The 21,383-nt window shown below is 35.5% G+C and overlaps 1 protein-coding gene across 3 annotated transcripts in view; it reads left to right on the forward strand.

Annotated features, from left to right (window-relative positions):
- TOGARAM1 (TOG array regulator of axonemal microtubules 1) overlaps positions 1-21,383 on the forward strand; it is an 81,979-nt gene that overhangs the window by 27,064 nt on the left and 33,532 nt on the right. For 2 of the 3 annotated variants that reach the window (XM_013055796.2, XM_013055791.2), the window contains exons 5-11: positions 1,440-1,702; positions 3,642-3,874; positions 6,719-6,819; positions 11,581-11,733; positions 15,810-15,908; positions 17,124-17,299; positions 18,006-18,159. In XM_013055796.2, coding sequence (XP_012911250.2) covers positions 1,440-1,702; positions 3,642-3,874; positions 6,719-6,819; positions 11,581-11,733; positions 15,810-15,908; positions 17,124-17,299; positions 18,006-18,159 — 1,179 coding nt within the window. The remainder of the gene's footprint in view (positions 1-1,439; positions 1,703-3,641; positions 3,875-6,718; positions 6,820-11,580; positions 11,734-15,809; positions 15,909-17,123; positions 17,300-18,005; positions 18,160-21,383) is intronic. The other variant, XM_013055780.2, reaches the window with a different exon arrangement.

The raw sequence follows: 21,383 nt of genomic DNA on the forward strand, positions 1-21,383 counted from the left end.
TAATAGTATGTTAAATAAATCAAACATGTTATATAAAATAAAATTCAAATGAAATTGTCATTTCTTTAAATTTGTACTTCAAAATCTTTTTTTAGAACTAGGCAACTAATATGCTTTATAATGAACATAAACATGAACAGCCCAAGAGCCTAGTAACAAATTTTAGCATTAGAAATATAATTAATGCTTAGTATCCATTTATTCTACAGTTTTTGAATGCTTAGTAATATTAAATTTATTTAAAAGAGTTTCTATTATTTGTTAACTAAAATATTCTTTTCTTAACAATCGCCCTTTCCAGGATGCCTGGGTGGCTCAGTCAGTTAAGCAACTGCCTTCAGCTCAGGTCATGATTCCAGGGTCCTAGAACTGAGTCCCACATCAACCCTCTTGCTCAGCAGGGAGCCTGCTTCTCCCTCAGTCTGCTGCTCCCCCTGCTTGTGCTCTCTCTGTCTCTCTCCCTCTCTCTGACAAATAAATAAATAAATAAAATCTTTTAAAAAAACCAGCAACAACAGTAACCCTTTACAAAATAATGAAATTAGCATATGTATTTATTCAAGACAAATCCCATCTTAAATAAAAAGTCTGTTAAGGGCAGTGCCTATATCCCACATAGTTTCTTTTCCACAGCCTCTGAGCTAAGATGTACCACTTTTAAACTAACCTGCATCACTGGTGTTATAGTTTATAACATGACTGTAACGTCAGTTTGTTGCATGGTTAGTCAATTTTACCACTCTTTCTTTTTTTTTTTTTTTTAAAGATTTTATTTATTTATTTGACAGAGAACCAAGTAGGTAGAGAGGCAGGCAGAGAGAGAGAGAGGGAAGCAGGCTCCCCGCTGAGCAGAGAGCCCAATGTGGGACTCGATCCCAGGACCCTGGGATCAGGACCTGAGCTGAAGGCAGAGGCTTAATCCACTGAGCCACCCAGGTGCCCCTAACCATTCTTTCTTAGAACTACACCTTCATTTCCTCCATTAATTTCTTTTTATGTTTGTCTTTCCCACAAAATCAAATACTGTATTGAAAGCTGAGAATTCATTAAGTTTGTTCTCCCATGTGCCCAGCACTACTGCTTTGCATATAATAGTCACTCATAGGTTACTTACCTAATTAAATGAAGCCAGGCAAGTAGTCCTTCTGGCTTGCTTGTGGACTTTATCATACAAATATTGGTTATGATAATGTGTATAAAGATAAAAATTTAACCTGGTATATAATGTTTTTATTTAATATGAAAGAATTTCTAGTGACTCATTTTTATTATATTTGTTAGGGGACACTAATATGTTGATCTGATTTTAAATAATATTCTTCTAATAAAAGATAATGTATTTTTAATTTTAAAACAGTGTATTCCAAACACTTATGATTATAACTCCCAGTTCTCTGAAATTAAAAAAATGTAAGTAAAAAAATATTTTTTTCATGCAGGAGAAAATTCTCAAGAAAAACTTTCTCCAGTTCAACTTATACCTGCTTTGGTGAGATCACCATCTTCCCGACGAGGCCTAAATGGGACCAAACCTGTCCCTCCCATACCAAGGGGAATCAGTCTTTTGCCTGATAAAGCTGACTTGAGCACAGTGGGACCCAAAAAGAAAGAGCCTGATGATATTTGGAAGAATGAAAAAGATAGTCTTAAAATTGATCTTTCAGAATTAGATATCAGAGATAAAGATTTGGATCAAGAAGAGGTTAGCGCCAAATACCATTTTTAATAATTTTTAAATGCTTATAATTTCCTATAATATAATATCTGTTATTTAAGGTAAAATCAAGTACTTTTTAATTCCATAACATGTTTTTTTTAATAAAAGTATTTTATGATCGTTATAGAAAATGTAGAAACTATAGTGAAGTATTGGAAGAAAATTCATCACACCAAATCCCACTACCCAGAATAATTTGCCATTAATACTCTAATGTGTTTCCTTTCAGCATTTCTTCTATGCATATATTACATCTTTTTAATTTAAAAGTATGAGTTATATAGCAGTATACCCATATGCTAATCCCTCCCAAATGAACAATTTGCATGTTTCCTATTTTTAAATAAATAACATAACATAGTTCCCTCCCCGATCCAGTTCCTTTCCTTCCTTCACCAGAAGCAACCACTGTCACCATTAATTTGTGTTTTATGTATTTGTGTACTTTTAATATATTATATTTTTACATTTATGATGTTATCATAATTTATTTGGGCTATTCTTAGTCTTTTGCTGTTGCAGACAGTGCTGCTTTGGACATTCCTGAGCATGTACAAGTTTATTTATCTTCATGAACTATGAATTCTCAGTCACTCCATTTATACTATAAAAATCCATTGCCATTGTGACAACCCTGTACTTACTAATTATGTCACAGAAGGAATGTGGTTGTTGTATTACTTTGGATACGGAGCACTCTTTCCATAGATGCTTTCTTTTCATCATATTAGTCTGCCTGATGTCAGGTTTAAAAAATTGTTTTACGTTAAATGTGTGTAATGAAACAGTTATATTTTGTGGTCTTATTTTTGCCTACTTTTAAGATGTAAGCATCATACACTGATAGTTTGCACAGTAAAATAAAATTAATGCATATTCATTTTAAGGATATTTCTTTAGCATTAAACATGTGTACCAAAATTGGTTCTTAAATAAATTAATTAGTCATTCCAACTTCTGACTGCTTGTAAAATCTTTCCTTCCCTCCGAACCCATAGTTATATTTCACTGGTACTAGGAAAAGAATTCATTTAAAGGGAGGAAAGTTCTGGAAGGATCATTTTCCTACATAACTCATAAATTTCATCTGATGCTACATCTTTTTGCATTATCTGTATGATACCTTAAAAATAGCCCTTTATCTTTTAATGAATAATTGAAAGGATAATTTCTTTTATATAATTATTGATAAATACAGGAGGATAGTACTATTTTTATAATGGCAAGCCTTCTAATTCTAAGGATTTACTAGGGAAGTGGCCATACTGTAGAATCAACCATTTTAATTATTATAATCAAAATGTAAGTGAAACAGTTTATGTATATTTCTGGGTTCCTTAATTCATTCAGGTTTCTATTCCCAACTTTAATATCTTTGTAAGGGCATCTTCTACTCTACATTTCTACAAATACTTGGTTTCAGAAGTCACATATAGTCATCTGTTATTCTCTGACCCCTAATACTGACAATCGTGATATAAACTTCTAATTTTAGAAAACATTACTTTTCACAGAATTTTTTTTTTTTTTTTTTTTTTTCACAGAATTTCTAAATGGCCACGTCTACACACCAGTGACCTAAGATTGGCTAGACCTTTCTGACCTCAACTCAGATATCTACCATCTGGTTGAATAATTCATTTACTAATTAAATTTTATTATATTAGTCATTATTCTCAATGTCAGAAATACCATGGTGAATAATAGCTTGAAACCCTTCCTCTTACGCGGCTTACAGTTTTGTTTATAAATTGGTTGTTTATAAAATACATATTTCTATTATGTACAAATACGTTAATACCATCTTGTTAGTTCCAGATTGGACACTGGCTAGCTAGGTATAGTGAATGGAATTTAAAATCTAAGGATAACCTTTACTCATATAAATGTCTTGTAAGTTAATTGTTGTTGTTTTTTTCCTTAGATGCAGAGTTCTCTTAGGTCCCTTCGTAATAGTGCAGCTAAGAAAAGAGCAAAACTGAGTGGCAGTACCTCTGATCTTGAAAGCCCTGATTCTGCAATTAAGCTCGACTTGACCATGGACTCACCGTCTCGATCTTCCTCTCCAAACATCAGCTCTTATAGTGAAAGTGGAGTTTATAGCCAAGAATCATTGACTTCTTCTCTGTCTACAACTCCCCAGGGGAAGAGAATAATGTATTTAATTTTTTGATGTGTTAAATGAATGCTGATCTTTTAATTTGTAGCCTGATCCCTAATACCGTATTTGAAAAAAACTTAGCTATTTATTTTCTAGTGGTTTTTTTTTTTTAAATTTTATTTATTATTTGACAGCAAGAGACACAGTGAGATAGGGAACAAAAGCAGGGGGAGTGGGAGAGGGAAAAGTAGGCTTCCTGCTGAGCAGAGAGCCCAATAGAATGCAGGGCTCTGGGATCATGACCTGAGCCAAAGGCAGATGCTTAATAACTGAGCCACCCAGGAGCCCCTATTTTCTAGTTCTTAAAATGTTGAAGTACATTTAGAAGACAGTGGGAAAGTTTATAGATACTATCTAGCTAGGCTTTGGTTTGGGATGCATGGAGAAAGAGAACACATCAGCTGTAACTTAGAGCACCTGCAGTAATATATAAATTCTTATTTCCCAAGTCCTAGTTGTTCTGCCTGAGATTTATCCTAATATTCTTTGTTCTTTAGCTCTATTCTGGATCATTGAGTCTTTTGCAGTGGACCTTTAAGCTGTTATTACTGCTTTCATTGAAAACTCAGCACCAATTTTGTCTAATTTGTAGATAAACTCCACCCAACTGTTACCTCCCCATTTCTTATATTTTGTTGTTTCATTGTCTTGTAATAGCGCAGGCCTCTGTGCCATAGCTTTTGCAGCCTTCCCAGGAATCTCCTTACAGCAGTTCTAGAGTTAGAGTCCTGGACACCCCAGAGCATTTTTTTCTGGTAAAACAATTCAACAAACTTTACCAGATTACCTCAGTGACCTCTAAGTCTTAGATAGTGATCCCACCTTGATTTCTGAAAATTCCTGTGGCTCTCTTCTAGGATTTTGGGATATCTCTTCCCTCTTTATTTTAGACAAAAACCTAAGAGTAGAGTTGTTAGGTCATAGGATAGTTAACATTTAGCTTTTTATTTTTATTTATTTATTTATTTGACAGACAGAGATCATAAGTAAGCAGAGAGGCAGGCAGAGAGAGAGAGGAGGAAGCAGGCTCCCCACTGAGCAGAGAGCCCGATGCGGGGCTCGATCCCAGGACCCTGGGATCATGACCTGAGCTGAAGGTAGAGGCTTTAACCCACTGAGCCACCCAGGCGCCCCAGACATTTTTTTTTTTTTAAGATTTTATTTATTTGACAAAGATCACAAGTAGGCAGAGAAGCAGGCAGAGAGAGAGGAGAAAGCAGGCTCCCCACTGAGCAGAGAGCCGGATGCGGGGCTTGATCCCAGGACCCTGGGATCATGACCCGAGCTGAAGGCAGAGGCTTTAACCCATTGAGCCACCCAGGTGACCCAGTTATCAGCATTTAAAGTAGATATTTATCTCTTTAGACCTGAAGTCCTTCCCTTATCTTCTATGGATGTAAAGTTTTATGTTAAATACTCCTGCAGTTGTAAGGTCCTGTAAATAATTTAGAACCTAGTTGGTAAGAAAAGAAACGTTCACTTTATACTGTAACATTTAGAATTCACTATTCTCTATGTTGTCTTGTGGAATTATTCTCTTCAGATACTGAACTCTGTGAGGAGGAGTTCAATATACCCTCATTTCTGGACTCAGTTACCTTTAATGAATTTTGTATTTCCACATTAAGTTTAATGGCTTTTTTTTTCACTTAATTTATTTCTTCTTTTTAGATTTGTTTATGTACCACACCCAGTGCTCCATGCAATACATGCCCTCCTTAATATGTCCCCTACCCCCATCCCTCCAAAAGCCTCAAAGTTTGTTTCTCAGAGTCCACAGTTTCTCATGCTTCATCTCCCCTTCTCGTTTCCCCAATTCACTTTTCCTTTCCTTCTCCTAATGTCCTCTATGCTATTCCTTATGCTCCACAAGTACGTGAAACCATATGATAATTGACTCTCTGCTTAAATTTAATAGCCTTAAAACAATTATTTTTAACCAGCTTGCATCTTGCCTTAAGAATCATGGCAAAGAGAGCCACTATTACCTCATGTAGGGCTTTCATCTTTAAGTGGGTTGGGGAGGAAAAACTCTTGAGAATCATTCTTCTAAAGACTTAAAGTATTTTCTGTCATTCAAGTCAGGTACATGGTATAAATGTAAATTGACTAAAGAAACCTATCATCTATTCTAGAGAAATTACTCTTTAAAAATGTTTAACATTTAAAAAAAATTAAAAAAAAAAGTTTAACATTGACGTCTCTCTAGGCCAATTAACAAATATGCTTACCCAACTACTAAGAACTATGCTCCTTTGTAAAATCTCTTCTTTATAATATCCATCACTGGCTTTTTGATATTACAACACTTGCGTGATTTTGAACAGTTCCTTTACATTCAGATTTAACATTCTTCTGTCACTTTCTTTGTGAAACAAAGCCTGTGAGTCTCTATGATGTCAGAAAGTATAACAGAATAATTCAGGAAGAAAATGGCATGTGCTAATATAACCCACCTGTTGCTTATCTCTAATTTGTAATGCATTTCAGTCTCTTTTTTTGTATTATTATCTATGAAGGCAAATAGTATATTAAATGATTAGGAGTCATTTGCTTTGGTGTTGGAATGAATTTCTTTGGATCAGTTTTGATTTTTCTTTTTTTTTTGACCCAACAAAAGGTTATATAATATGAGTTAGAGAATCTTCCCTGCCTTTGGTAATCTTTCCATGAATAATTAAGAACTGCCTATATATCAAGGGGTTGAAAGTTCAAAAAGTGAACTAGGAATACCAATAAAAAATAATCTTAGCTATAGTTTTTATACTTGCTCCTGCCTTAATATTTAAGAATATTTTACTATCTTTAATGTGTATTGAAATTACTTTGTTTCATTGTAGGTCAGACATATTTCCAACATTTGGATCAAAGCCTTGTCCAACAAGACTTTCTTCTGCAAAGAATAGAAACTCTGAGATAGCTGACCAAAGCGCCACTGCAGGTATTTTATAGCTATTTTATAAATACGTTTTATAGAAAGTATGATTTTTTAATCAATTATTTTTATTAACATATAATGTATTATTTGCACCAGGGGTACAGGTCTGTGAAGGCTTACACACTTCACAGCACTCACCATATCACATACCCTTTCAATGTCCATAACCCAACCACCGTCTCCATCCCACCCCTACCCCAGCAACCCTCAGTTTGTCTTGTGAGATTAAGTCTCTTAATGGTTTGTCTCCCTCTCAATCCTATCTTGTTTCATTTTTTCCTTTCCTACCCGCCCAAACCCACCACTCTGCCTCTCAAGTTCCTCATATCAGGGAGAGCATATAATAATTGTGAAAGTATGATTTTTAAAGGATATAAAAAATGCATTTCAGATGTAGAATTTTTATAGTTACCAGTTAAGACTAATCATCTTTTTAACTCCTCACAAGAGCTTTTTTGGCAAGAATAAGTACTGTACTATTCTTGGAAGAAAAAATATTTACTGAAATAATTGATCCCCCTTTAAGCTCATAGGTGTGCTTTGGCCTGGCTCTTCCATCTGGACATTTTGGTTTAAGTGATATGAAATGTGATTTGGCCAGCAGAGTTTTGAAAGCCCGGAGGGTGATTCTAATAGGCAGCATAGTTTGGAAGCCACTAGGCATCACAAAAGACATTTTTTTTTTTTAAAACACAGTAACATAGTTAAGTTTGTTTGTATCTTGTTAAGAATTTCGTGAACTAACCTGGAAGTCTCTAATGTATAGCATCACTTTTCAGAAAATAGATTTAGTTATTAGTAATCTTTTGGAGAAATATTTGGATTCTCATCTATTTAGGATGGAAACTGCATGTGATTCTTCTTTATGATGGGTAACACTGTTTTGGATTATGAGTGAATTATAACACATTGGCATTTATTTTCACATGATCTCAGTATAAAAGTCCTAACAACTTTGAAGCTACTCTACCTTATATATAATTTCCTCTCTAAAAAGCTATGTATGTTTGTATTTGTCTACTAATATTTTAAAATTTCTTGCCCCTAAATATGTCTTAATTTCATCTTCTCTTTTTAGTCTCCATTATCACTTTTATTCATTCCTTTCTTTCTTAGCCTTGTAAGATTTTTCTCCGGCTTTAGTCTCATTGTCTATAATCAGTTCGCCTCAGTGCAAGTCTGACTGTATTGTCCAGCCTTAATATATTTAGGGTATTCTTCCATGATCTGTCTCTGTCTACCTTTCCAGCCTCATATTTCACTTCCTTCATTGTAATTTTGTATTCCAGTTAAATCAGACCACTTTCAATACCATTTCCTCTCTTTTTGTAGTTACATGTACAAATTCTTCTGGGTGAAATGTGGAATCCATACCACACCCAATTCAGCTCGAAAAACTGTTCAGTTGCTTTTTCTGTAAAACCTCCCCATTCAGACAAAAAAATTGATTATTACCTCTTTCGTGATATCTTTACATTTTGCACTGACATCTTTATAGTGGTATTGGCATTATTTTACTTCTTTGGACTCTCAGGTTCTCAATCCCCAGAGATTATTTACCTCTGATTACCTACCTAGTGCCTTTATTATCATGAATGCCTAATTCAACCATACATGCTTGGTATATTGGCTTCCACAAAGCTAGTATTCCACAAAGAGTTAGTTAATCTGTTAGGCACAGGAAGACAGTGTTTATGTGTTTTGGAGTCTGAAAGACCCCAGATGGAATCCCAGTTTGACCACATCCATGAGCTGGGCAAGTGATTTAACTGCTTTGAAATGCAGTTCCCTCATCTGGTAATGTAAACCTTGAGAAGGAGTAATGAACATTTGAGTATAAGCACCTAATGCATAATAGACACCTGGCTTTTATTCCCTTAAAGGAGGAGACACAAAGAAACATAACACCTAAACATATTCCTAAATCCCTTTTTAAGGCTGATTATTATAGTAAATTCTTCATAACATTATGTAAGTTATTGGTAACGTGTGTCTTCTTTGCAAAAGTGAAGCCCTCTTCTGGAAGAATATGTTTGGATTTAAAAAAGAATAGATTTAGAAAGCCTAGATTTGAAATTCCCCCTGACCTCATAAGCCACTTAAGTTTTAGTAAAGTGAAAAAGTTCTTAGAGCAGTACATACTTCTATATACAATATTTGGTGTTTGCCAAACTTGTCTAATATTTGGTATTTCTCAAACTTACCTGCCTTGGGATCACCAGGGATACTTGTAACAGAGATTCTTGGACCTCACCTCACAACTAGTGAATTGATCTTCAGAGTTAAAAGTCTTTTTTTTTTTTTTTTTTTTTTTTTTTTTTTTAAAGATTTTATTTATTTATTTGTAAGAGAGAGAGAGCGAGTACAGGCAGACAGAGTGGAAGGCAGAGTCAGAGGGAGAAGCAGGCTCCCTGCGGAGCAAGGAGCCCGATGTGGGACTCGATCCCAGGACGCTGGGATCATGACCTGAGCCGAAGGCAGCTGCTTAACCAACTGAGCCACCCAGGCGTCCCAAAAGTCTTTATTTTTAATAAATAAGTATTTCTAAGATCAAGTTTTGGAAATTCTGCTGTTGAATTCACAGTGAGATATTCTTGGTTAAATTTAATATGCCCTCTAAATGTAACGTTGCTAACAGTTTAGGATTTTATAAACTTGGGTTTACATTTTTTTTTTTGTGGAATAGATAGGGTTTTGTAAATGATTCCTACAAGTTTATCATTTAATTGATAAAGCATAAAAATGTTAATGCTTAGAGTAAAGACTATCTGAAAAAAAAACAAAAATAATTATGTAGATACTATAAATCCAACTTGTCTTTGTGTCCTCATTTCCAGTAAATATTTCCACGTGTAATCCATCATTCCCTATTATAGCACATAGGTAAATGTGCTATAGGTCATTTATATAGGAACATTTCCTGAATTATGTTATAGTAGACTTTTTTTTGTAGCATCAGATTAGTAATACCTGCTATTAATAAAAAACAGTTGCACCTAAATCCAGTATCTTTATGATGCTATCTTTATGGATTAACTATCAAAACTTCTAAGAAGAGTTCAGGACATCTGAGTGGCTCAGTTGGTTAAGCATCTGCCTTCGGCTCAGGCATGATCCCAGGGTGCTGGGATAGAGTCCTGCATTAGGCTTCTTGCTCAGCAGGGAGTCTGGTTCTCCCTCTCCTGCCTGCCACTCTCTTGTGCTTGTGCCAGTGCCACTGCTTGCTCTCTCTCTCTCTCAATCTGTCAAATAAATAAATAAAATAAAATAAAATAAAAACTAAGAGGAATATAGACAGATATCCACGTTACTCCCAGAAGTTCTCTATCATTTAACACCAAATATTTTTTGACTGTCTGTGAAGTGACTTTTGTTGTCTTTTGCCCGGCAGTCCTCTGTTGACTGGTTGCCACCAACCACCCCTTCTCCCTCATGATCCTGTTTTTTTATTTAAAAAAAAAAACCATAATAATTTTAAGAACAAATTGTGTTTTGTTACTACTACCTAGTGGTATTTGTAGGGAACTATACATATGAAAATAGATGGTGACTTAAATATATATTATGTAGGATTTTCCATTTAGTAGATATTTTGTGATTTTAATAGCTTCAAAGTACTGGTATAGGGTGGTCAGTTGAAACGTTCAAATATAGATTAAAATTTTTTGATATTTGTTAAAAGGAGACCCACATTAGGGTTTTTGTTTTTATTATTTTAAGATGTATTTATTTATTGGTATGGGGAGAGGTGGAGAGGGAAAGAAAGAATCTCAAACACACTCCCCAGTGAATGAGGAGCCTGACCTGGGGCTTGATCTTAGGACCCTGAGATCATTAGCTGAACCAAAGTCAAGAGTTGGATGGTTAGGGGCGCCTCGGTGGCTCAGTTGGTTAAGCCACTGCCTTCGGCTCAGGTCACGATCCTGGAGTCCTGGGATTGAGTCCCACATCAGGCTCCCAGCTCTGTGGGAAGTCTGCTTCTTCCTCTGACCTTCTCCCCTCTCATGCTTTCTCGCACTCTCTCTCAAATAAATAAATCTTAAAAAAAAAAAAAAAGTCGGATGCCTAACTGACTGAGCTACCCAGGTGCCCCGATTTGGCTATTTAGAGTATCCCTATTTACTTAATCCTCACGACCATCCTGGAGGGGTAATACTATTATCCCCTATTTTTAAAAATAAGATTAAGTGTCTTGCTTAGATTCTGTCAGCAGTTTAAGTGGCAGTGCTATGACTTAAAGCCAGGAAGTATAATTACAGATTCTGAGTTTAGTCACTGGAGTGTACTGCTTCACCAGCCACACCAGGGTAGACCTACTACACAAGAGTAGGAGAGAAGAGAGAAATGGAAAATATCTCTCAGGATACAGTTTAAAAATTCTAGATTTAAAAATTGTTCTTTTTGCTATAAAGGTTTATATGTCATTTAAACATTAAATGCCTGTAATATTTTAAATATATATATTCTTGGTTATCTCTTCCAAACATTAAATTTTGTATTTCATTGTAATTTTAAAGCCTGTTTTATAAAATGTTTTGGATATAGTTTAAAATAAATGTTCTTAACTGCTAGTAAAAAGTATAACAAAATTGAAAATAAGATAAAACTCTTTAAATTACTGTAATGTTATAATTTCTAATGTTACATTGCTGACCTTTTTAAAAGTCCTAGAAGGCAAGATAGATTTAGAGGGGATATACGTACCTATGTATACTATTACCTGAATCATTCAAATAAATATTTTTATGTATTTTTATCTTATAGGGATTACAGCATCCAGTGTAAGCATAATTGGTCAACGTATGAACTATGGGTTTGGATGTGGTGATTTTGAAGATGATAGGTCCCATGACATTTCTCCTAGTGTTTTCAAAATACAAAATAAGGAACCCCCAAGACATTATAAACATACAAAAGGTTAGTAAATGTCACAAATTAATTTTTAAAATTGAATGTCTCTAAATCCTAAATTAAGTGTGTTAGAATTCTCCCTAAGCATGCCAATAAGCGGAGATTTCTCAGTTTTGAGATTTTTCTTACCCCTCTGCTGATGTGTTATTGCTTCAGTAATTTTGCCAAATAAGAGAACATAGAGGTTTCATGTATTGTTTAATGGACTTGCCTGAGAAGCCAGAGTAGGGAAGTGACTACATATGAAGTTAAAACTCGGGAATCTCTGGTGACGTCTCCCCTGCCAAGATTACACACACAAACACACACATTTTACAAGACATTTTAGCACAAAAATGGGGTAGAAAAATCATGTGAATAAATAAGTCCCAGATGCCTACTTAGGTTGTAATCATGGAATAAAACTGTGGAAACAGGAATATAGTTTTCCTATGGTAGAACCTGGGAAGGCTTCTTTGTTATCACTAACCATTATTAGTAATTTGCATTCTTTTTTTTTTTTCCTTTAAAAATTTAGTGGAGCAAGCAGCTCCTCTGTGACTGCTCTCTTCATTATTTCAGAGAACCTATTAAAGCTACATTTTTTAAAATTTCCTTTAGGATAAAGAGGAAGTTACTTTATTTTATTTATTTATTTATTTATTTTAAGCTTTATTTATTTATTTGACAGAGATCACAAGTAGGCAGAGAGGCAGGCAGAGAGAGAGAGGAGGAAGCAGGCTCCCCGCTAAGCAGAGAGCCCGATGTGGGGCTCAATCCTAGGACCCTGGGTTCATGACCTGAGCCGAAGACAGAGGCTTTAACCCACTGAGCCACCCAGGCGCTCCGAGGAAGTTACTTTAAAGGGAATAAATATTTAAATAGAGTAATAAGAAGTCACTGTATTTAGGTATTTAATCTCCTAGTAACTCTAAGGAGCTGTCATTTTTTTATTTGTAGCAACCATGATTATAGTAGGTCAACTTTTGTTATTCTTTTTTATTTTTTATTTTTGCAGATGATAAGACATTTTATTTTTTTTAACTTTTGTTATTTCTGATCATCTGAAGTCACATATGTGTGGGTGTGTGGGTATATCTGTGTGTCTGTGTAGGCAGTCAGGCATTTTAGGACATCTGGTTTGTTTTTTTGTGGAAATAAATTGAGTAAAGGAAAGTTGCTTGGAATGTTTTTTTTTCTTTTATCTTTCTTTTTGGTAAATTTTTAAAGTATTTCATCCACGATGTGATTCAATATCTGTTCTTTGTGAAAGATTTCTTCTCTCTCATTGTTTTTACAAAAGAAAATGACAGGGTTTTTTCCTATTTACTTATATATTTTATTTCTCATGTAAAGATAATCAATACAAAAATATTTTTCTTCCTGGGACGCCTGGGTGGCTCAGTTGGTTGGACGACTGCCTTCAGTTCAGGTCATGATCCTGGGGTCCTGGGATCGAGTTCCGCATCAGGCTCCCAGCTCCACGGGGAGTCTGCTTCTCTCTCTGACCTTCTCCTCACTCATGATCTCTCTCACTGTCTCTCTCTCAAATAAATAAATAAAATCTTTAAAAAAAAAATTTTTTTTTCCTAAAAGTAACTCATACCCTAACATACAATTTTTTAATTTTCTTTTTTTAGAAATTGCTTTGAAATAATTGCTGAATATCTTTTATCACTACTATTGGCACCCTTTTTTGGACAGCAGAATCATAAAAATGTTTATAACTTTTGACCAGCTGTTATTTCTAGTCCAGAAAATTACTTCATACACATACTTCCAACTCTAAACCAAACACCTATTTATCTTTTTGGTCAGGAGAATAAACATGCTCAAAAACCAAACTAACCTTCCTTTAGGACGAAAAGGACCAGTTCCTTTTTTCTTTGTTTTTATTTTTATTAGTAGCATTACTATTTTTCCAGTTATGTGGACTTAAAACTTTAGAGTCATCTTTGTCTACTTCTCCTTACCCTCCAAGTTTAGGCAGTGGTGACGATCCTACCAGTTCTGTTTAATATGGGCCTTCATTATCTCTTCCTTGGATAATTGCAATAGCTTTCTGAATAAGACATCTTGCCTCTTATTTTATCCATTTTTACTCCAGGCTCCATACCCTTCCAGAATTAACTTTTTTGAAGTATAGTTACCATCTCTTCCATACTCAAAACCTTGAGTGGTTCCCTGTTTCCCACAGAATAGATTTTGTGCTCTGCAGCATAATTGTTTTTTAAAGATTTTATTTAGTTATTTGACAGAGAGAGATCACAAGTAGGCAGAGAGGCAGGCAGAGAGAGAGGAAGGGAAGCAGGCTCCCTGCTGAGCAGAGAGCCCGATGCGGGACTCGATCCCAGGACCCTGAGATCATGACCTGAGCTGAAGGCAGCGGCTTAACCCACTGAGCCACCCAGGCACCCCTGCAGCATAATTTTTAAATCCCTTAATAATCTTGCGTCAGCTGAACTTACTACATTATCTCTTACTACTCTTTTCATTCCCAGTGCTCTGGCATTCTTAGTACTGGAAGTTTTCTTAGGTGGCAATGTACAGTCAGCCTAGATGTCTGTTTCTGATCCTAATGTGTTCATAGCATGTCTGCTTTTTGAATACTGGCTAGAATCCATTTCTTTAGAAAGTTTTCTTCCCCACTTAACTGGTGTGGAGTAGTATAAATTATTTAAAAGTAAAGGTATTGCATTTTTTTATTCCTATTAGGCTTTGCATGTAATGGTGTCCAATACCACATGTTAAATGAATGGAGCAGTGATGAGCCAACCCAAACTAACATTGTAGCCTTGGATACAGTCCCTCAAACATTGCATCTTTAAACAATCAGATTAAAGTGACATTTGAGTACAGCGCTCAAGGGAATAAAACAACTTCCAAAAGAAATATTGGCAATAGGTGGCATATATGAATGGATTCATTTTGTAAGAAACTTCAGACGGTTTTAAGATTTGCTTTCAGAACCACTTCTTCCCATTCCACTCCTTTGCTGGTTGTTCCTTTGAACCTGCCCATTTTCCAGCATATTCATATGAAGCCCCAATTAATGACTTAAGAAAGTGACTACTGATAATGCTTAGCAAACTAGCTTTTATGAGTTAGTGTTTTCTCTTTCACTATTTGGATGAATGAGATAGAAGTAACAAAAAGGTTAAATAAAATTAGCTTATGTGTCAAGAGTCTTTTAAGCTTATTTTTTCTTTATATTTTACAGTTGAGACCCAGTGAGCAACATTTCTTTCAATGTTTTGTTTACAAGAAAATATAGTGTAAAAAGTAAAAGTAAAAAATGACTAGTAGTGTGAAAAATGACTAGTTATATCAGCCTGATAAATGAAGTTAAACTACTTAAGGATAACATGTTCTTTATATGTTTCTTCTTGAGATTTGTCTAATTATTCAGTCATTTCTTGACAGACTATGTATACACTTTATGGACAGATTTTGAACAAATTGTTGCATTTACTGAAATTTGCTTTCCTTTGTCACTTAACACCTTTTGAGTCTACCCTGAGGTATCTGTTTGTAGACCCCAAATTAATTATACTTTGCTTTTCATTTTTTCTGTCTTATAACGTTCATCTAACATATATTTATTGAAAACCTACTATATGTCCTACTAAGAGGCTCTGGAAAAGCATAATTGAAACCAGACATGGGTCCTATCTCCATAGAGCTTACAGAGTAGTAGAATAATTAAACAAATAATCGCACACTGAGGTGAAAGTTAACCTAGAAAATTACAGATTGCTGAGAGATTGACTTGGCTGTTTTTAGAAGTCAGAGGCTTTCCTTCATGGTTACCTTTTGTTGCTCATTTTTCATGCTGTGATTATTTTCTTGTATATCTTCCCATTCTTAACTCTGCCATGTATATAGTCCTTAGGGGAAGGAAGGTCTCTTTTCTCTCTACTGCCTAGTCAAACAAGGTATTCTAATTTCAAATATTTATTGAATTAATAAATAAGTGTGAATAAATAAATTATAAAATCCATGTATGAAATAAAATTTTCTGTTTTAAAGGACCATGTTATAATATCCTAAAATACTATATAACAACAATATTAAAATGTGGGGTTTTTTGTTTGTTTCTTTAGCATTTACAGGGTCATCATCAAATTTACAGCAAATTCCCAGTTTTGACTTCATATCCACAAATACCTTACCAGAAGACTCAGTAGTTGTTGTTGGAAAAGGTATTTCCAAGTTATTTAGCTTGTTAATTGTATGTGTTCTCCACACATAAGCAGGGGATATCATTAAAGAACAAAGAAGAATGTGATTCAAGTGTTGATCAGAACTTTTTTTATTAGAACTTTCTTTTTAAGAAATTATTAAATTGAAAAAATTAGAAGTGATTACTTAATTTTAGATTTCTGTCTTCTAACAAAACTAAGTAAATTCATGTGAGTAATTTTCAGAGAGATACTTTATGTAACAGCTGCAGCTTAGGGACTTCTAAGACATTTTTAGGATAGCTAAGACAGCTTTATCACAGTTTAAGTTCAAATAATAGTCCTTAATTATAATTTATCAGCTTAGTATTTAATATAATTTCATTATTTTCCATACAGAGTATAGACAAATCAGAATTACATATTTTTGGAGGATTAGAGGACCTTTGAACAATATATTTGCAAATATTCTTTAAAACTCTTTTTTCTTTTCAACTTTATTGAGGTATAATTGACAAATAAAACTGTAAGTGATTATTTAATATCCATATACATTGTGAAAGGATTCCCCCATCAAGTTAATTAACACATCTCAGTTAGTTTCTTTTTTAATCAAAAAGGTAGAATGTGATGATAGACATTGATGATCGACATTTTATTTTTAATAAATACCGTGAAATAGGATGAAATACTTGGAAAGCTTTCCTAATTGTTTGCTTGGTAGAGAATCATTAAGTTAATTTGAGGCCCTTCTCAGATTGGCTCCAACCTACCCTTGCAAACTTAGTTTCTGTTATTCTTCTGCCTTGTTCTTAACCAAACTGAGTTATTCACTTCATTTACATGCTTTATACTTGTTCAGCTCTTCTTCTAAGCATTACCATCTTATAGGATGCCCTTCCTCCTCCTTCATTTACCTGCCCAAATTCATTGTGTCTTCTAATTCCAGCTCAAATCCTTGCACTGAAATCATCTTAAACACACATCATATCAACCTTTCCTTCATTTAAACTCGTTATTACAATATGTAGTTCTCAATTAATATTGTGAAATGTCTAGTGATACCTGTATGATTATCCTGTTAGGGGATTTATTTTTATATTTATTATTATTTGACATGTTTTTCTTACTAACTATATTGTTTATTTCTTAAAGTCAAGAGCTTGTCTTTAACTTTGTTATTAGAGTGTGATCACATAAATACTTAATGGCAATTTGATGGTGGGTTAATTTCAGGTGTATTTGGAAGTCCAAATTCAGCACCAGCAGCCTGCAGCCAATCAGTGATATCTTCTGTGGAAAATGGAGATGCATTTTCAACTAAACAAAACATTGAACCACCATCAGGGATTTATGGAAGAGCAGTCCAGCAAAATATTCCATCATATGTTGATATTGAGAATGAAAAGGATGTAAGATTATTTGCTGATTATTAGGATAAACTCAAGCCTATATTATTTAATTGTGCTGTGTTCATCAGATTTGGGGTGATGAAGGTGTTTTGATTAAAATTTTTAAAATCCCAGGATAATTGAAATTTCTGATCCTTAATCATTTAAATAATGGATTATTTTTCTTTCCAGCAAAAATATTCTCATTCTGGTATAAAGTATCTAGTATACTTTAAACTATACATGTACTTTATGTTTGTGTGTGTGTGTGTATTTACATACTCAACAATTTTCTAGGACACTCGAGGAGTAACAGACTGGTGTCCTCAGGTACAAATTCAGTTATGATGTTAGCATCATGTAATTCTATTCAATTTTATTTTATTTTAAGATTTTATTTATTTATTTGACAGAGATCACAAGTAGGCACAGAGGCAGGCAGAGAGAGAGGAAGGGAAGCAGGATCCCTGCTGAGCAGAGAGCCCGATGAAGGGCTCTATCCCAGGACCTGAGATCATGACCTCAGCCAAAGGCAGAGGTTTAACCCACTGAGCCACCCAGACACCCTGCTAGTCAATTTTAGAATTCCTAAAATAAGGACTAAAAATATATATAACTTACTTTTTTATATGTAGACAATGTCTCTATGTAGTTGCCAGAGATGAAGATAGCTATGTTAAATAACAAATCCCTGAATACTTACAGATATTTCAACTTTTTAATTCAGATTAAAATTTCTATTTCAAAATCTACTTATGACAAGATGAGACAAAAGAGAAAAGAGGAAAAAGAACTTTTTGACATTAAAGATTGTGAAAAGAAGGAACAGAATTCCTGGGAGCGAATGAAAACTACAGGAACTGAGAAGAAGACGTCTGAAAGTAAGTGGAATTTAACTTTTGGTGTGTTTTTCAGCTGATACTATTCTAAAGCTAGTGTACCTGTGGTTTAATGGACGCCTAATAATGGAATATGTTGAACCATAACATTGAAATTTGTAAGACCCAGTAGCCTTCTAACTATTATAATAAATATTATTTCTCATAAAGAAAGAAGTTGAATGACTATTTTTCTCCCTTCTAGACTTACATATTTTTGGAGATGAGGTGGGAATATCAAAAAATAAAAGTTCCCCTTTAGAAAATATTTCCTTCAGCCCTCCATTGAAAGGAGGGACCTCTTTAAAAAGGTCACCATCTTTAGTGTTTTCAGATTCCGGTAATTTGTTTAAATGTAAAGAATAATGTCACAAATGCTGGTTAAGCTTAAGAGACCACATATGGTTTAAGTGCATTTGTGATGAAAAGAGCACTAAAGCTAGTAGGAGTCAGTAGACAGACCTGGCTTCATAATTATCAGGCCTGCCTTTTAATTAACATTCTGACCTGGAAAAATGCCTTAGTTTTCTGTCCCTAAAAATATCCAAATTATCTCAAAGGTCTCTTCTGTGCTCTCTGCAAATATTCCTGCTTCACTAAGGAGTTGTGTCCCATTTTATAGCTGGGGTTAAATGAGATTGTGAAGTTAGTTTAAATCAGATCATGATTTTAAAAAAATCATTGTATTTATCACTTATTCAGTCTACCATTCAGTATTTACTAGCTCTTATACCTGGCCAAGAATGGCTTTCATGTTTCCTTTGCTGTTTTTGAAAATATTAAATAGGACTCAGGAAGCTAAGTGGGAGGTTGAACCCTTGCTGGGACAGTGTGGTCTCAAGATCCTCAGGGTCACAGGAAGACCAGGGGTGCCTGAGTGTGGCAGAGTTCCCATGTATCGGAGCAGGGAAGCCAGCTGCAATCAGTGAGCCCAGGAGTGGTCTCTCACCTTGGGGTTGCCATAAACGGTGAACCGAGGCACAGTCAGATCCTGTTCGAGCAGGGGTCCAACAAGCGGCCTAACTGGGGGAGAGCCTTCTTTCATTCCCCAGGGGGAGTGGTGTGGGAGCACGCCACAAGAGCCTGTTGGGTTTGGAGACTCCACATAGGGTTGGGCACCTGAGATACAAATGCTTGGTCACAGGCCAGTGAGCACAGAGTGTGGCTAGAGAGCTAGGTGATAGGAGTGATTGACTGCTTTTCTCTGAGGGCTCACAGAGGAATGGGGCTCTGAGCTTTTGGCTCTAGGGCCAGATTTGGGGAGGTCAACATGTTCGTTCTCATCCTCGAAAGCTGTGCAGAAAGCCTTCAGGGAACAAAAACGACATAGAGCAAACCTGAGCGGGATTACTTAGCCTGGACCTAGGCAAGGGCAGAACAATTCTGGGTGGGGCAAAGACATTTGAGAATCAAGGCAACTGGCCCGTCACTGAGAAGATGTCACTGAGAAGATGCACAAGTCTGTGGAGTTTGATACATGCAGAAGGGGAGACAGATTGACCTGGAGGATCTTTTGAGAGGAGTGGACTGTGACTTTGCGGCTTTCAGCTGGAGATTTCTGCACAGCCATATTCGGTCTGTCCCTCTAAAGAGAAGTGGAAAGACACCAGGAAATTAAAGCAGCTCAGCCAACCAGCTCACATTAAGCCCATCTCTCTGACAAAGTTTTTTTTTTTTTTTTAAAGATTTTATTTATTCATTTGACAGAGAGAGATCACAAGTAGGCAGAGAGGCAGGCAGAGAGAGAGAGAGGAAGAAGCAGGCTCCCTGCTGAGCAGAGAGCCCGATGCGGGACTCGATCCCAGGACACTGAGATCATGACCCGAGCCAAAGGCAGCGGCTTAACCCACTGAGCCACCCGGGCGCCCTCTCTGACAAGGTTTGGGGCAACTCCACCCAGGCAAAGACACCTGGGAAGCTGAGCAACAGGCCCCTCCTCCAAAAGACAGATTGGAAGAACAGGTGAATAAGCTTAAGCTTATTTCCTACAGAACTGTAAAACTCAGCACCAGGGGAAAATAATATTGGAAGCTCCTGGTGTTTCCTCATGACTGGCTTATACTTCAAGCTAAAATTTTATATTTCTCTTTTAGTTTCTCTTATTCTTTTTTTTTTTTTAACCCTGCTCCCATTTCAAATAGATTCGTATTTCCCAGCCTCTGTTTTTAAGTCACTTCTTAACTTTTATTTTCTTTTTCACATATATGTTTCATATATTTACACCCCATTATAGTCCATTTTTCACTCTATTCAATTTTATCTTGCTATATATGTAAGTTCTGATTTCTTTGCAATTTTGGAATATAGTTTTTTCTAACACAGAGACCAAAAATCAAGCAGGAACAAGCAGATAACTGTCCACCCTGAGAGATTATAATCTCTGTCCTTTCTCCCTTTTTTCTTTTCTTTTGTCTCTCTCTCTCTCTTTTTTTTTTTTTTTTAATTGTTTTGGATCGTCTTGGCTTTGATGGTGTATCTGTGGTAGCTTTCAACCGCTTTGGATTTTTTCTTAATGTGTATTTTCTTTGGGTTATAGTTGATATTTTGGACTCGGTACATTCCCTCAACCATGTCCCTCAACAGAATGACTAGGAGGAGGAACTCTGCAACAAAGAAAAGAATCAGAGACAATGTCCTCTGCCAGAAATCTAATGGATATTGATATAAGCAAGATGTTAGAGATACACTTCAGGGTAGCAATTATGAAGTCAATAGCAAGGCTTGAGAAAAGCACTAGCAACAATATAGAATCTCTAAGGGCAGAAATGAGATCTAATCAGGCTGAACTTCAAAATTGCTGTGAATGAAATGCAGTCTAAACTGGATACACTAACAGCCAGGGTAAATGAGGCAGAAGAATGGATTAGTGATCTAGAAGAGAAGCTGATAGAAAGGAAGGAAGCCGAGGACGATAGGGACAGGCATTTGGAAGCCCATGAGAAAAGACTCTGAATTATTGGGATTCCTAACTGGTTGGAGAGAGAGAGGACTAGAAAGTATATTTGAACAAATCACAGCTGAGAACTTCCCTGATCTGGGGAAGGAAACAAGCATTCATGTCTAAGAGGCAGAGAGAACCCCTCCCAACATCAAAAAGAAATAGACCAACACCCTGGCATATAATAGTGAAACTTGCATATCTTAGAGCCAAGGAAGCTATCCTGAGAGTAGTTAGGGGAAACAGGGACTTTAAAGGCAATGTGATGGCATTAAATGCATATCTCTCA

This window comes from Mustela putorius, unplaced genomic scaffold (genome assembly GCF_011764305.1).
Source record: "Mustela putorius furo isolate JIRA1106 unplaced genomic scaffold, ASM1176430v1.1 tig00000129_pilon_pilon_pilon, whole genome shotgun sequence".
Classification (NCBI taxonomy): domain Eukaryota; kingdom Metazoa; phylum Chordata; class Mammalia; order Carnivora; family Mustelidae; genus Mustela; species Mustela putorius.